Source organism: Enhydra lutris, unplaced genomic scaffold (assembly GCF_002288905.1).
Source record: "Enhydra lutris kenyoni isolate GAN:26980312 unplaced genomic scaffold, ASM228890v2 scaffoldscaffold3, whole genome shotgun sequence".
Classification (NCBI taxonomy): Eukaryota; Metazoa; Chordata; class Mammalia; order Carnivora; family Mustelidae; genus Enhydra; species Enhydra lutris.
In genome coordinates, this window is record NW_019154087.1 from 40,799,483 (window position 1) to 40,813,480 (window position 13,998).

At 43.6% G+C, this 13,998-nt stretch overlaps 1 protein-coding gene across 1 annotated transcript in view; it reads right to left on the bottom strand.

The window, feature by feature from the left end:
- LOC111156195 (polycystin 2, transient receptor potential cation channel) overlaps nucleotides 1-13,998 on the bottom strand; it is a 61,722-nt gene that overhangs the window by 23,277 nt on the left and 24,447 nt on the right. Inside the window, exons 3-6 of the mRNA XM_022516927.1 lie at nucleotides 11,969-12,102; nucleotides 9,334-9,584; nucleotides 4,797-5,021; nucleotides 2,253-2,481 (exon numbers count right to left, since the gene is read on the bottom strand). Of these exons, the coding sequence (XP_022372635.1) occupies nucleotides 2,253-2,481; nucleotides 4,797-5,021; nucleotides 9,334-9,584; nucleotides 11,969-12,102 (839 nt within the window). The remainder of the gene's footprint in view (nucleotides 1-2,252; nucleotides 2,482-4,796; nucleotides 5,022-9,333; nucleotides 9,585-11,968; nucleotides 12,103-13,998) is intronic.

Sequence of the window (13,998 nt, forward strand, 5' to 3'; positions counted from 1 at the left end):
AAAAAACTACCCTCAAATTCCATGATATCAACAGCTATTTTCTCTGAAGTGGGTACAAGGCCATTCCCTAGGGTTTGAAAAGAAAATATGAAAACTTCTATCCAAGTGAAAAGAAAGTGTTAAGAGTTCTACTTGTATTTTTTTAACCCAATCTTTCAAATCCTATGTTGTGTGTGTTTTCACAAATGTACCTATTATACCACACACACACATGCACACACACACAAACACAGTTTATAAATAAATGGAATACATTAGGGTGTGTTATTAAAGTTTTCACTGATAGGTACATAATCGAAGAGGCGGATGGCCACCGACTGACTATTCTTTTGCTGATATTGAAGGTATTTGGCTAAAACCCAAACAAACCTGCCATTAATTAGCATAATATCACACTCACACTCACCTTTTTACTGTTATTCTCAATGACTTAACTATAAATACATCCATATAAACTAAAAAGGCAGTTAGAGTTCCAAACGTTAATTGTCTTCTAGAATAATTTTTATGTGTATGGACCCACACTCTTCCATCATGCAGTACAGAAATATTCTGGAAAATTACTTCCAGTATCCTTGCCTTTCTTGCCTCCCTAAATGGTGAAATTCCTTTGTTACAGTTATTAATATACTGAGAATTCGGGGATCAAGAGTTTACCTCCAGGAACGGCGTGATGTTACACAGCCATTGTGAGAGAAGGGATGCCCTTCTGAATGCATCTAGGCCAAATGGGTTCTACCCCATATTCTATAGGAACTTTTGCTTTAAGTAAAAGCTCTTTCTGAATTACATAGACATGTAGCTTGAGAGGCAATGGCAGAGTGGCTAAGGTTACTCTGAGAACTCAGTGTATATCTGGATATGAAAAGCACTTGGAACTGTGTCTGACACACACCACTTCTAAAGCGTTAGCAATTACTATTACTATTATTGCTCCAGTTAATGTTATCGTCATGCAGTACAGATCTATATAGTTCTCGTCAATGTCTTGAGCATTCTTTTACTCACATGTAACATTTTCCTATATTTAAAACATCTCAATAACATATTCCAGAACATATTTTCTATATTTTGCCAGCTAATTCTAGTGATAATTTGATAATGACTTGATGTAAATGCTTCACAAAGCCCAGATGAATTTTTGGTTGTTAGGGGGCAGGGGAAGAGTAATGGCCAAGAAGTAGGGTAACAGAAGACAGAAACCTGATAGGGCAATGCACCCCTTATTGAGACTCTGGGGAGCATCTCTGTCAGCGGACAGTGGGGAGGATGGACTTTGAGGCATGTGACAATTAAGCATGTCCTTATGTGCTTCAGTGTGTAAGAGGACTCAGTAAAAGATTATGTGTTCTTGGTCAAGGGAGAAAGACTGGCAAAAATGCATGTCTGCAGTGAGGACCCTGGAAGAAAGTGATGAGGATGATGCGAAGGCAAACCATGTTGAACAAGTGTAAGATGTTATAATAAAGTCAAGGGCGATAGGGGATCTACAGGGTGTCCTAGTCTCGGCTCTATCCTCATTGCCTTCTGATTTCTTGTACCTGATACAGAAAACCCTGATGGTTCCTCACTGGTATTTTGTACACTGGACTACTTGCGGGAAATTTCAAACTGCAGGGAGGCGTTCTCTGCCACCCCAAATATTTTCAAGATGTTCCTTCTTGCTATAACTTTACACATGTGCCGAAACATACAAAATGATTTTTGCTAGTAGTTGAAAAAAAATATCATTAACAATAACAAAAAAAGAATAAACAAAACATTCTTTTCTCCCTGTCTCACATGGCATGCCAAAGGCAAATATGAATTACTAAGTTCTTCTTCTTTCTTTTAATGTCTTAGAACTCCTGCTGTATCAGCACATATGGATCTCTCATTTTTTAAAAAAATAATTAGTTCATTAATTTTTAAGTAATCTCTACACCCAACATGGGGCTCGAACTCATGACCCTGAGGTCAAGAGTCACATGCACTTCCAACTGAGCCAGCCAGGTCCCCCACTAAGTTATTCTTGTTATTAGTGTGGCTAACTGACAACTTATCGTAAACAACTCTCTACTTCTATATTCAGAAGGGTTACTCACGCAAAATGCAAAAATAATTAGTAACACTGAGATTGAAACAGCAGAGCAAAACGTTCAGATTCTCCTTTAGGAATATCAGGATCCACAGTACTGAGGAGATACATCAAGGACTCTAATTAACATGTTTTTATAACGGAGGAGGGAATTCGGTGGTGTTCTCAAACCTACCACAACGATCACAACATCCAGACAATTCCAGAAACTCCTGAAATAGTGTAGCTTGTGAATGCGAATTTCCAAGATCTCTTCCACCACATAGTAAAGGATCAAAAAACAAAAGATAATCTCACAGGCTGCCAGGAAGAAATCAAAAGTTGTGACATATCGGGTCAGCTTTACAGGCTGAAATTGCCAAGATGGAATCACACCGCCTGTTGCTGGGAATTCAACCAATAACCTGCGTTGCAATAAGAACAATTAAAACAGTAACAACAACAGCACATGGATGCAGCCAGGAAAGGGACATCCATCGAGTCTGTCCCTGCCTAATAAGGGATTAAAACTGTAACCACAAGTCACCCCAGGCTGGGGGCACAATATTTTTTATCACAGCTAGTAACTACGCACTTGTACAAGGCTTCCCAAGTCCTCCTAAAGAGATTATTCCTTCTCACTCTCACCTTTACTTTTCTGGTATTTATACTGCTCAAAATGCTCTATAGGTTTTTTTTTTCCTTAATGTAGAAGTTAATCAACAAACAAGCCTTTCTAGGACTTCTATTAAATGCAAGTAATTCAACTAGGCAATGAAGAACATAAGAAATCTAACTCATGCATTCAAATGCGTATGGCCTATTGAGAAGCAGGATATGTGTGTGTGTGTGGATGTGTACATGTGTGTGTGGATGTACATGTATGTATGTGTATATATGCACGAACTGGGTTTCTATTCATTCATTTGGTATCACCTAACTAGCACTGAATGATCTGTCCTAGGGGATATTCTTGCTATCCTTCACAGAGCCTTATAATTAATAGGTGCTCAGCAAATGTCTGATAGTCTAAAACAGTAACGTGTATTTTTTTACATTTATACTGATGGCACTGATGTTTAGTGTTTTAGTATAATTGAAGTGAGGATGTTTCTTGACAAATTCCCATTTCGGAGGTGTCACAGTGAGAAAGTTAAATGATTCGTTTAATCGTACAGCTTCCCTATCATACTAGAAATAGACTACCTAGCTCCTTCGCTTTAAGACTTTCAAATGACCTTCAGTCAACTAGTAGGTATAACCGTCTCTCTCTTTGCAGGACTGTTATTAGCTGCACCTGGAGCCCACGTGTCTAGGACCCGAGCAATAATCAGGTCCAGGCAGAGACAAGGGCAAATTAGAATTGGTCAAGGAAGGGCAGAAAGTAGCCTCTGTGTGCCGAGTCCTCTCTCTGTCCTGGTCTGGCCCTGCATCTGTCAACCCCTCCAGAAACACAGACAGCAGCATCGAGAAATGAAATAATCGCCTTGACGATATTCACTCGTAAAGTATGGGGAGGACATGGAAGACATACTCAGGGCCTTCTATAGAAATTCCCTTAAATGTCAATCAGAGTTGAGTGCCTATTTTTATCCTCTTTCTAGTCAGACTGAAATCACAAGGAAAAGTTCAATAATAATTAAAATCGGTTTTCATTCACTTCTAGTAATAACTCTTATATGACTTATTATGATACTATTTCCTTCAAAGGTTGTTAAATACACGGTCTGGAAAAATCCAACTGGCCATGTAAAGCTGACATGCGTTTAGCCTCAAAAATAATCACAAAATAAGGAAAGTATGAGAATTTATCCTTCTTTTTGGTTGGTGAATATATGTGCAAGAAATTCATGCCAGCTACGTCTGGGTGTTGCTGACACATTCACCAGGAGGATTCAAGGGGGTGAACTCTGGATCCCTCTGGACCTGTTTTACTTTTTTCCTTTTTTATATTACATATTACATATACCTTCTAATATACCACTTTATTAATTTGTTTCTTTAGCTTATTGTCTATTATCCATCTCCTCCTGGTTGAGCACAAGCTCTGGAAGATGAGGGATCTTTGCTTTGTTTACTACGGTGTCCCCAGAGCTGAGAACGGTGCCTCACACATACTAAGTGTCCAATAAATGTTTGCCAAATAAGTGAATAAATGAACACAAGGCTCCAGACAAGTCCGCAGGATTTTTGTCAGTTTTCTCATTGCTAACCAGAGTGATCAGGATGGCAATGTCATAGGATCTGAGAAGGAACTTTATGTGCCTTTGGTGAATCTTGTGTGTAAGCAGATACCTGGGTATCCTCCTGAACCCAGGCATAGCCCCTGATGGCTGTGCTTGTGTTCTTGAACAGTATCATCTGAGAGTGGGAAACTTGGAAAGGAGTCGAGGTTTGATGGCCAGAGGCCGTGGTAAAGGAGCATAGAGCACCCATCATCTTACAACAAGTAAGAATAGATGCAAAACACAGTGCTTTTTCTGGGAAGGTTTCAGCTTTGGGATGAACTTGGACCAGACTTACGTTTCTTCCCAACTCATAATATTCTAGGATCCTAACTCACTTGCACCAAATATATTTATCCCACTAAGCCTTTGGTGTCCCCCCTTCCCTTGCTATTGCTCCGACCCTCGGCATTCTCTTTTAGCCAAATGCAGCAATGGTTTCCTGGTCTCTCTCAGGACTGGGATGTACTTACAAGTACACAGACATGGGAGGGATCAGTGCCCTTGGTACACACCTGATCACACAGAACAGGTTAATGTTGGCGTTGTATACCGAAAAATCAATAAAAGTGGCCCTGGTTCCTCGGTCCAGCCAGCCGTTTTTCTTGAGGCTGGCAACCTGAGCCGCTGTCTCCTCTCTTGTTCTTGACAAATCCAGATAATAGCCAGCTCCGCTATAGGTTGCAATCATTCCCCAGTGGCTACTCCCATTCAAGTCTTTTTCACTTGTGTATATCCAACTAATTAAAAGACAAAAGGAAAACAAAACAATCAGTGGAACACTTGATGGCAATTACAAAGACAGATGGTTCCCCGCATAACAGAGTATGTAATAAATCAAATTAAGTCTTATCCAGTTGGGTAACATGCTTGGTGGGCGGCTTCGTGTTTTCTTATTTAACTCTCATACACTTATTATCTCCATTTTAGGAATGAGAACCCTGAAGCTTAGTGAGGTCCACTCAATCTCACAGCTTCTGAGGTTATTGTCAGGAACCCACACCAGGCCAGAGTCTCTAGAATCTGTGCTATTAGCACTCAGTCTATATGGGTAACTATACTCAGGAGCTAGATGACTCTAGGCTCTCAGAAAATTGCAGGCAAGAGGTACAAGTTCATCAAGTACCACAAATGGCAACTGAACCAAATAAGACTCCACAGGGCATTTGGGAATTAATTAATTAACTAATTAACTTGAGAGGGGGAGAGAGAGTGGTGGGGAGCAGAGGGAGTCAGGGGAGAGAGAGAGAAAATCTTAACCAGGCTCCACGACCAGTGCAGATTCCAACATGCGGCTCGATCTCAGGACCTTGAGATCAAGACTGGGGCTGAAATCAGGAGTTTGACATTAACCAACTGAGCCACTCAAGCTTTCCAGGGCATTTGGGAATTTAATCCACAAATATTGGCAGAGGCTCTCTTGGGAACCAGATGCTTCTTTGGCATTAATAAGGATATACAGATGAACCAAGTTCCTTTCCTGCTCATTTATAGTAAAGAGGGAGAGAAAAGACATGAAACAATTCAAATACAAGGTAGATGGATGATGTCCAAGAAAAGTAAAAGAAATTTCTCAGGCAAATCAGAGGAAAGCTGTTCTTGTCCAGGCATCCAGTGACAGGGAAGGTGCATCAGAGAAAGCTTTTGGAAGAAGCCACAGTGGACCTGGGCTGTGAAAGGTAAATAGGATTCAGGCAGGCACCCATGGATGGGAAGGGCATTTTCAAGCCTGAGGTGGGGGGCAGGGGGTTGGGAGGGGTGGAGGGTGGGGAGAAGTACAAGGCACCCAGCTAGGTCAGCCTACGTACATGAAGAAAGAAGGCTGAAAGGTAGAAGGTGATCAGACTGTGAGGGAAGGGGTCACTGAGGGAAGGTTTCTGAGAGGCACAGAACAGGGTTCCTCTGGTGGCAGCAGGAAAGACTGGAGTGGTGAGAACAGGAGGCTCACATGTAGAAAAATGTGGCCACAGCGGGTCTAAGACCGCTTTTCCCTAGGAAGGCCCGCTAGCAAGCTGCACCTTGGCTGGCATCTGGAACTTGATAAAAGGCTCCCTACACTGATATGAAACTTATCTGACCAACTTGTCTGACTGGCTGCTTGTCCCTCTCCCCTGCCTCATCCCCCCCATCCCACCCCAACCCGCTCATAGGTGTGTGCTCTCTAATAAATAAAATCTTAAAAAAAAAAAAAACCAACAAAAACATTGTGTGACTGGAAAAAGTGATTGTGCCTAGACCATCAGCACAAACACAGTGGCTTACGCCCAATGCCTGCCTGCCTTCTGGGAGCCTGGCATTCTGCCAGGCAGTGGCTGCCTATGTGACCAGCAGCCAGCAACTACCTTGGGCACCGAGTCTCTAATGAGCCTCTCTGACACACAACAGTTCATACATGTTGTCATAGCTTGTTCCTGGAGGAATTCAGTGTGTCCTGTGTGACTCCGCTGGGAGAGGGCTTCTGGAAGCCTGCATGTTGTTTCCTCCAAACCTTCCCCCATGTGCCTGGACCCTCTGCTGCTTTTGCTTTTATCCTTTCATTGCGTTGAAGCTGGCCATGAACACGACTGGATGACGAACGCTGCGAATCCTTCCGGCGCACCCCTGAGCCTGGGAGTGGTCCTGGGCACTGACACAGCTCGGTTAGCAGTGGCTGCAACTACTCAGAGGAGCTGATGAGGCCTGAGCCAGAGCAATGAGAGGAGGACAGGAAGACGGACAGGAAGGATGGACAGAGGATACTGCAGTGACTGTCAGCAGAATGTGGCCTCTGACTTGGAAGCTGGAGCAAGGGAGAAGGGACATCTGAGAAAATGACTGGAGATTCTCTTTTTGGATAATGAAAAGGAGCTGGTAGGACAAAGGTAGGATATAGATTTGGCTTTTGTTTCCTGTCACTAGAACATAAGCTCTGTAAAGATAGGGGATTTGTTTCTGTTTTGTTTCCTGCTGCTTTGTCACCCCAGCCAGCACCAAGGGTGTTTCTAGAAGAGGGAGACTTCACTGAGAAAAGGCTGGCACATGTTAACACTCTGTATACTTGTTGAAGAAACGATAAATTATCAAACAGGCATGGGAGAGGAAGTCACTGGAATGCCAAGGGAGAGAACGTAAAGGAAGAAAAGCTAGAGATCTGAATATAGAACCCAGGAATAAGAGAGAAGTGGGAGAGTTAAGAGGGGCATTACAAAATGAAGGGAACGCCAAGTTTAGTGTCACTCTCAGAAGTCAAACGAGCGATCAGCATGGCCGAGTTCTGCAGAGGCTGGATGGGATGAAGATCAAGAACTGGTCACTGTGGGGCACCGGGGCGGCTCAGTCATCAAGCATCTGCCTTTGGCTCAGGTCATGATCCCAGGGTCCCATCCGGCTCCCTGCTCAGCGGGAAGCCTGCTTTCCCTCCCCCACTTCCCCTGCTTGTGTTCCTGCTCTTGCTGTGTCTCTAATAAATAAATAAATAATCTCTAAAAAAAGAAAAGAATTGGTCCTTGGGTTGGCAAATTCAACAAATCCACTGGTGGCTTCTGAGATGTCAGAAGCACAAAGTTTAAGCTTTAAGGAGTGAATCAGTGGTAAGGGAATGGAAGTGGCAAGTGAAGGCTATTCTTTCCAGACGCTTGTGGAGTTGAACGGAAGGAGAAATGGGAGTAACTTGAGAATAGGGCAGAATCAAGGGGCGGTCCATCCTGTAGTGGAAATCACGCACTCATCTATGCCCCGGTGGGTATTTACAGAGCAGTGTTAGATACCAGCCAGCGGTCAAGGCTGTAAGAATACAGCAGTGAATGGAATATAGCCCCCGTGGTCCAGAAGCCTGAATACTGATGAGGAGCTGAGGGAGACCAAGAGCGACCCCAAGAGCGTAATTACTATGGAAGGAGCAATGTGGTTTAGTGGAAGAATCACAGGTTTTGGAGTCAGGCTGGTTAAATCCCAGCATGGTTCCCTTTGCGAGCTGTGATGCTTTGGGTAAGTCAGCCTCAGTTTTTTCATCAACAACATGGAGATGACATGTACTTCAGGTCGTTTTGTGAAAGCAGATGAGACAATGCATGAAAACCCTTCTTAAATAGCATCTGGTAAGTGGCTGCATCCACTTCTCTTATTAATGATATGAAATAGAGTAAAATATTAAACCTGGACAAAACATCTTTTGGGATGATTTGATCCCTTTATGCTGAATCTTCTGACCTTTACTTAGTGTGTTCCTTAGGGACTCTGGTCCTAAATAAGATATCCACTGGATGACAGACAAAGAATCTGATCACAGGAAGGCTGGCTGCCTCACTGTCTATGAACAAATCTGGAGTCTGGCTGTCTCAGTTCAAGAGAGGGATCTAGATGAACTGACAGAATTAATTAGTAAAGTGTAGAAGACAATTTTAACCACAGTGACTCCCCCAGGGGCACTGACCCTAAGAGGCCCACCTTGGGACAGCTTGAGCATTCTTCTTATTTCTTTATAATAACTGCAGTAATTCTAAAAATAATGACTATCCTCCCTTAATACACAAGATGTTATAGGTATGGTTACGAAAGAACACCCAAAATCTGTGCCAATATGCACAGGAACAATACCTACTCAAAATCAGAAACACACATTTGAGAGGACAGGCTTTCAACCAGACACAAAACTGCCTCACAAGCTTATTATACACTTTAAATACCTGTAACTACTTTGAACCAAAATGTATTTGTAAATGCTAGTAACATGAGAATTTCCACACCAGAACAGTTCTCAGTAACAACCCAGTGAATGTCGTCCCCGGATCTAGAAAAAAAGGATTCAGGCATCTTCAAAGAAACCTCCAAAGGCCCAGGTAGCTGCCTTCTTGGGGGCCATATGGTCAACAATTTAGTCTTTTGAAAAATACGTATGCAGGAGCCGAAGGGGGTAAAAAGTAGAAAAAACTTGAGAAACCAAAGGCCAATTTGGCCATGGTCTTAAGTCTAAGCACTGAAGACTCACTTAAAGCATCTTCTCCTTGGTTAAGGGGTTAGAGGATGAATGAATGAACGAGGGAGTGAATGAGAAGCCAGGGCACTGATACTTACGCAGTTCCATTTCTTGGACCGAAAGGAGCCCTGTCTTCACTACTGACCGAGTAGACATCATAGCACTCTTTAATCTCATCTCTCAAGTCCTGGGGGATCGAACAGGACCCATTTCTGACTTTGAGTTGCCGGATACGTGGCACCCCTAGCAGGAGGTTCTCGTAGTAGATGAAGCTTCGGTTGTCAGCTTCCGTTCTGTTGCTGGGCTGAGTCTTCCAGTAAAGCCCATCCAGTAAGGCACCTTCTGTGAACTGAAAGTGAAGGAAGCATTGTGGAAAAGTTTTTTGAAGAGCCCCAAGCTTAATGGCTGTTTTGCTCTTTCCTGGAATGTTTGCATGACCAAGAGTCTGGGAACTCTGTAAACACGGCAGAGTGACAAGGGTGGGTTTTGCTGGGATTGGATCTTGCTCTGTCACTTGCTAGCTGTGAGGCCTTCAGCAGGATCCAACTTTGAGCCAAGGTTCCTGCATCTATAATATCCATCCTCTGCATGGCTGCTACCCTGGTCTCCAGTAGGTGCTTAACAAAGGGCAACTCAGATTTTTATGCTAGGACTAAAGGTGTGTGTGGGGGGGATTCACATAAGTCCACAAGTATGATCAATTTTACTTTCCCTTATTAAAACAGCATCCTGGGGGCACCTGGGTGGCTCAGTCGATAAAGCGTCTGCCTTCAGCTGGGGTCATGATCCCAAGGTCCTGGGATGGAGCCCCGTATCGGGCTCCCAGCTCGGTGTGGAGCCTGCTTCTCCCTCTCCCTCTGCTTACCACTCTGCCTGCTTCTGATCCCTGTCTCTCTCTCTTGGATAAATACATAAAATCTTTAAAACAAAACAAAACAAAACAAAAAACCCACAGCATCCTACATAATCCCGGTTCCAAACTTGTCTGGAGAGGAAAACACTAGTTTTGGTTACCAGTCTGCCATCTGGTGGATCATTTAAGTGTCTGTATTATTTTTTTATTTTTATTTTTTTATTAACATATAATATATTATTTACCCCAGGGATACAGGTTTGTGAGTCATCAGGCTTACACATCTCACAGCACTCACCATAGCACATACCCTCCCCAATGTCCATCACCCAGCCACCCTCTCCATAAACCCTCCACCCCCCAGCCCTACCCCTCAAATTCCTTGATTCAGAGAGATCATATGATAATTGTCTTTCTCTGATTGACTTATTTCACTCAGCATACTACCCTCTAGTTACATCCATGTCATTGCAAATGACAAGATTTTGTTTCTTTTGATGGCTGCACAGTATTCTAAAATACACACACACACACACACACACACACACACATTTTTTTTTTAATTTTTAAAGATTTTTATTTATTTATTTGACATAGATACAGTGAGAAAGGAAACACAAGCAAGAGGAGAGGGAGAGGGAGAAGCAGGTTTCCTGTGGAGCAGGGTGCCCAATGCAGGGCTTGGTCCTAGGACCCTGGGATCATGACCTGAGCCAAAGGTGGACGCTTAACCACTGAGCCACTCAGGCGCCCCTACCACATCTTCTTTATCCATTCATCTGTTGATGGACATCTAGGTTCCTTCCAAGTGTCTGGATTATTGTGGCCTATAGTGAACTCTGTAAGTGCCCCCACCCCTGCCACTGCCCCTGCTTTTCAAGCTTGGCATTCATTACCATGGAACTGTACATATTGGAGAAGTCTCTCATTAGTTTGCCTATAGGGGAGAAGAAGCTGTTTCTCAGTGTCTTATCCTTATTATATAATCAGTAGAGAGCAACTGATTTGATTTGCTGAGGATGGGAGAGACGGGGTTTGGATGCCAAGTATTTTTAGGTGTCAGCATTAATGGGTTCATATGGTCCGGTTTCCTCTATCTTTACAACCACCAGCTCTGACCCCAGGATTCAGTAAGAGCTTTAGAAAGCATCTCTGCAGGAAGAAACAAGTCTTTCCTCTCCAGTTTCCCTTTCGATTTTCTTAGGTTCTGAGCACCACACCTCCCAGATCAGTCTAACATTTCTCCTACAGTATCACTCAAAATTTACCCTTGGTTACCATGTTGGATTTTGTGACAATCTGGGAAGGGCCTGGGTTGAACTTCACATTAACGATCTCTAAAAGAACATGCCTGCCTTGTATCAGGCGCTGTTCTAGGCTACATGCCAACATTAACAAAGAGACAAAAGACAAAAAAAAAAAAAAAAACCAACCCAAAGCAAGACAAAACAACCAAATCTTGCCCTTATAGGCCATACAGCCTAGGAGATACTCAACAGACACTTACTGAATCATGAATGACTGAGTGAATTACATACTAGGGAGAGGAAGTGCCTGTCAGGCTGGAAACAAGGCCATTTTTCTCCCTTGCTGATCATGTGTAAGCAAGCTGAATGACTCTTCGTCCCTCACCTACCACCAGGTATAATGGGAGCCCTTGCCTTGTATGGTTGCTATGGGATTAAAGGCAGGAAGGTACGAAACATGCAGCAGGGTGCAAGACACATACATGGTTCTCAGTCTAATACCTCGCCATAGCCTTCAGCTCATACAGCATCACAAAGTAGGTCCTACAGATGGATACTGCTGACTTGAATTTATGAAACCCAATGAATAATTTTCAACAGTAAAGAGGTACACTGAAAGTCATCTGCAAATACCTTCCAGAAGTCTTCCATCGAAGAAAGCGTTTTAAAGTTTGTTTTCTCTGTTTTGGACACTGGGGTATCCAGGAAGAGCTGTGACATTATCCGGGTATAGTAGTACGCACTGGAGCTCATCATCCCATAGGTCACTGGAACACAGAAAAAGCCATGTGAATCCTGTGGGGGAACCCGCACACTCACTTGTACACTCCCAGTGGACGGGCGGGTAGCCACAAACATTCTGCTGTGTCCCCTGCCTTCCTTCCCTTTACCATTCTTCTAGGATCTCTCCCTAGATCTTGGGCCTATAAAAGAAATAAATTCACATTGGCTTATGGGAAACAAAACTGGCTCACTACAGGGAATGAAGTTAAGATCAAGCGCCTCTACTTGATATCTGGGACAGGCCTATTCAACCTCACCCCCCACCCCCCACTAGCTCCTCCATGCAGTGAGGCTGCTCCTGGGTCAGCCCCTCCACACGGTGAGGCTGCTCGGCACAGGCCCCTACAGAGGCCATGCTGCACTCCTTGTCCTGCGGCTGGGCCCATGCTGTTACGCTCCCTACAATAACATGGGCTTCTGCTCTCTGTTCCACATCACTTCTCCATTCTTCTCTGCTCTGCACCTTGAGGCTGACCACTACAGACTGTACCACATGAGCTCCCTTGCCCTTGGATTTCCCATGTATTTGGCCCAGAGGAGGCTGAGCAGGAAATCCGGAGACCTGAGAAGAGAGAGGCTGGGTTTGCTTCCTCTACCTGTACTCTATTCCTTCACCACCTGGATGCAGTTTGGCAGGGCAACCTCTAACCTTGGCCATAGCTGCTGGGGGAAATCTCCCCTCCCGCAGCCACACTGGGTTCATGCCATGCCATTCATTCCCTTGTCCCCTCAAGTCTGGAGGTGGTAACTGTTTTGAGGGCCTCACTCCCCTTGCAGGTTCCCATAACCTTCCCACTTGTGGAAACAGTCCCTTCATTAAATGTTCTTTAATTGCCACTTTGAGCTTTCCATCTCTTTCCTTCCAGAATACTAATACAGACACATCTGCCTCCCATCTACCTATCGAATCTTCTACAGAACCCTCTAAAGCCAAGCTACACCCTTGCCATGAAGATTTGCTGATTATATCAGCCCATTCTGGTCCCAGAGGGAGATGGGAAGATAATTTATAGGCTTAGTAGGTTACAGGAGATCAGAGGTTGAATCTTGGCCGTGTCTGCTACTTACTATGTGACCTGTGCAAGTTGTTTAAACTTTCTTTTCTTTTTGTTGCTTTCTTTTAAGTAGGGGCTTGAACTCAACAGCTCTGAGATCAAGACCTGATCTGAAATCAAGAGTCAGATGCTTAACTGACTGAGCCACCCGGCTGCCCCAAGCTGCTTAAACTTTCTGAGCTTTGGTTTCCTTTTCTGTAGGATGGGGATAACTAGCTATCCCATGGGAGTTTTTGGGTGCTTACCTAAGAACAGTAACTAGTAGGAGCACCTGGGTGGCTCAGTGGATTAAGTCTCTGCCTTCAGCCCGGGTCATGATCTCAGGATCCTGGGATCAAGCCCCGCATTGGGCTCTCTGCCGGGCAGGGAGCCTGCTTCCCCCGCTCTCTCTGCCTCTCTGCCCACTTGTGACCTCTCTCTCTCAGATAAATAAATAAAATAAAAAAAAAAAAAACAAAAAACAAAACCCAGTAACTAGTAACTAAAAATTGCCCAATATAGTGGTTGAAATTTACGAGTCCTATAATGATGGTTCTTTCTCCTTAATCAGTTGCTCTAACACATCTATTAAAAATTTCAGCGCTTTTATCAGGGCTGTCTTACACTGGACTCTAATGATTGCATGTACAATATGCTATAATCCCTCTCACTGACAAAAAGCTTCGAGGGAAAACACTTCTCTTTTATACTTCTTTCGACCCCAGAGGTTTTACACTTCTTTTAACCATTGTTCTCAACATCCAGTGGGTGATTAATACTTAGTTGACTCTGTAATAATCTTCAAGCATCATAAAATACATTTTAAAACCTTGTATTATATGATTT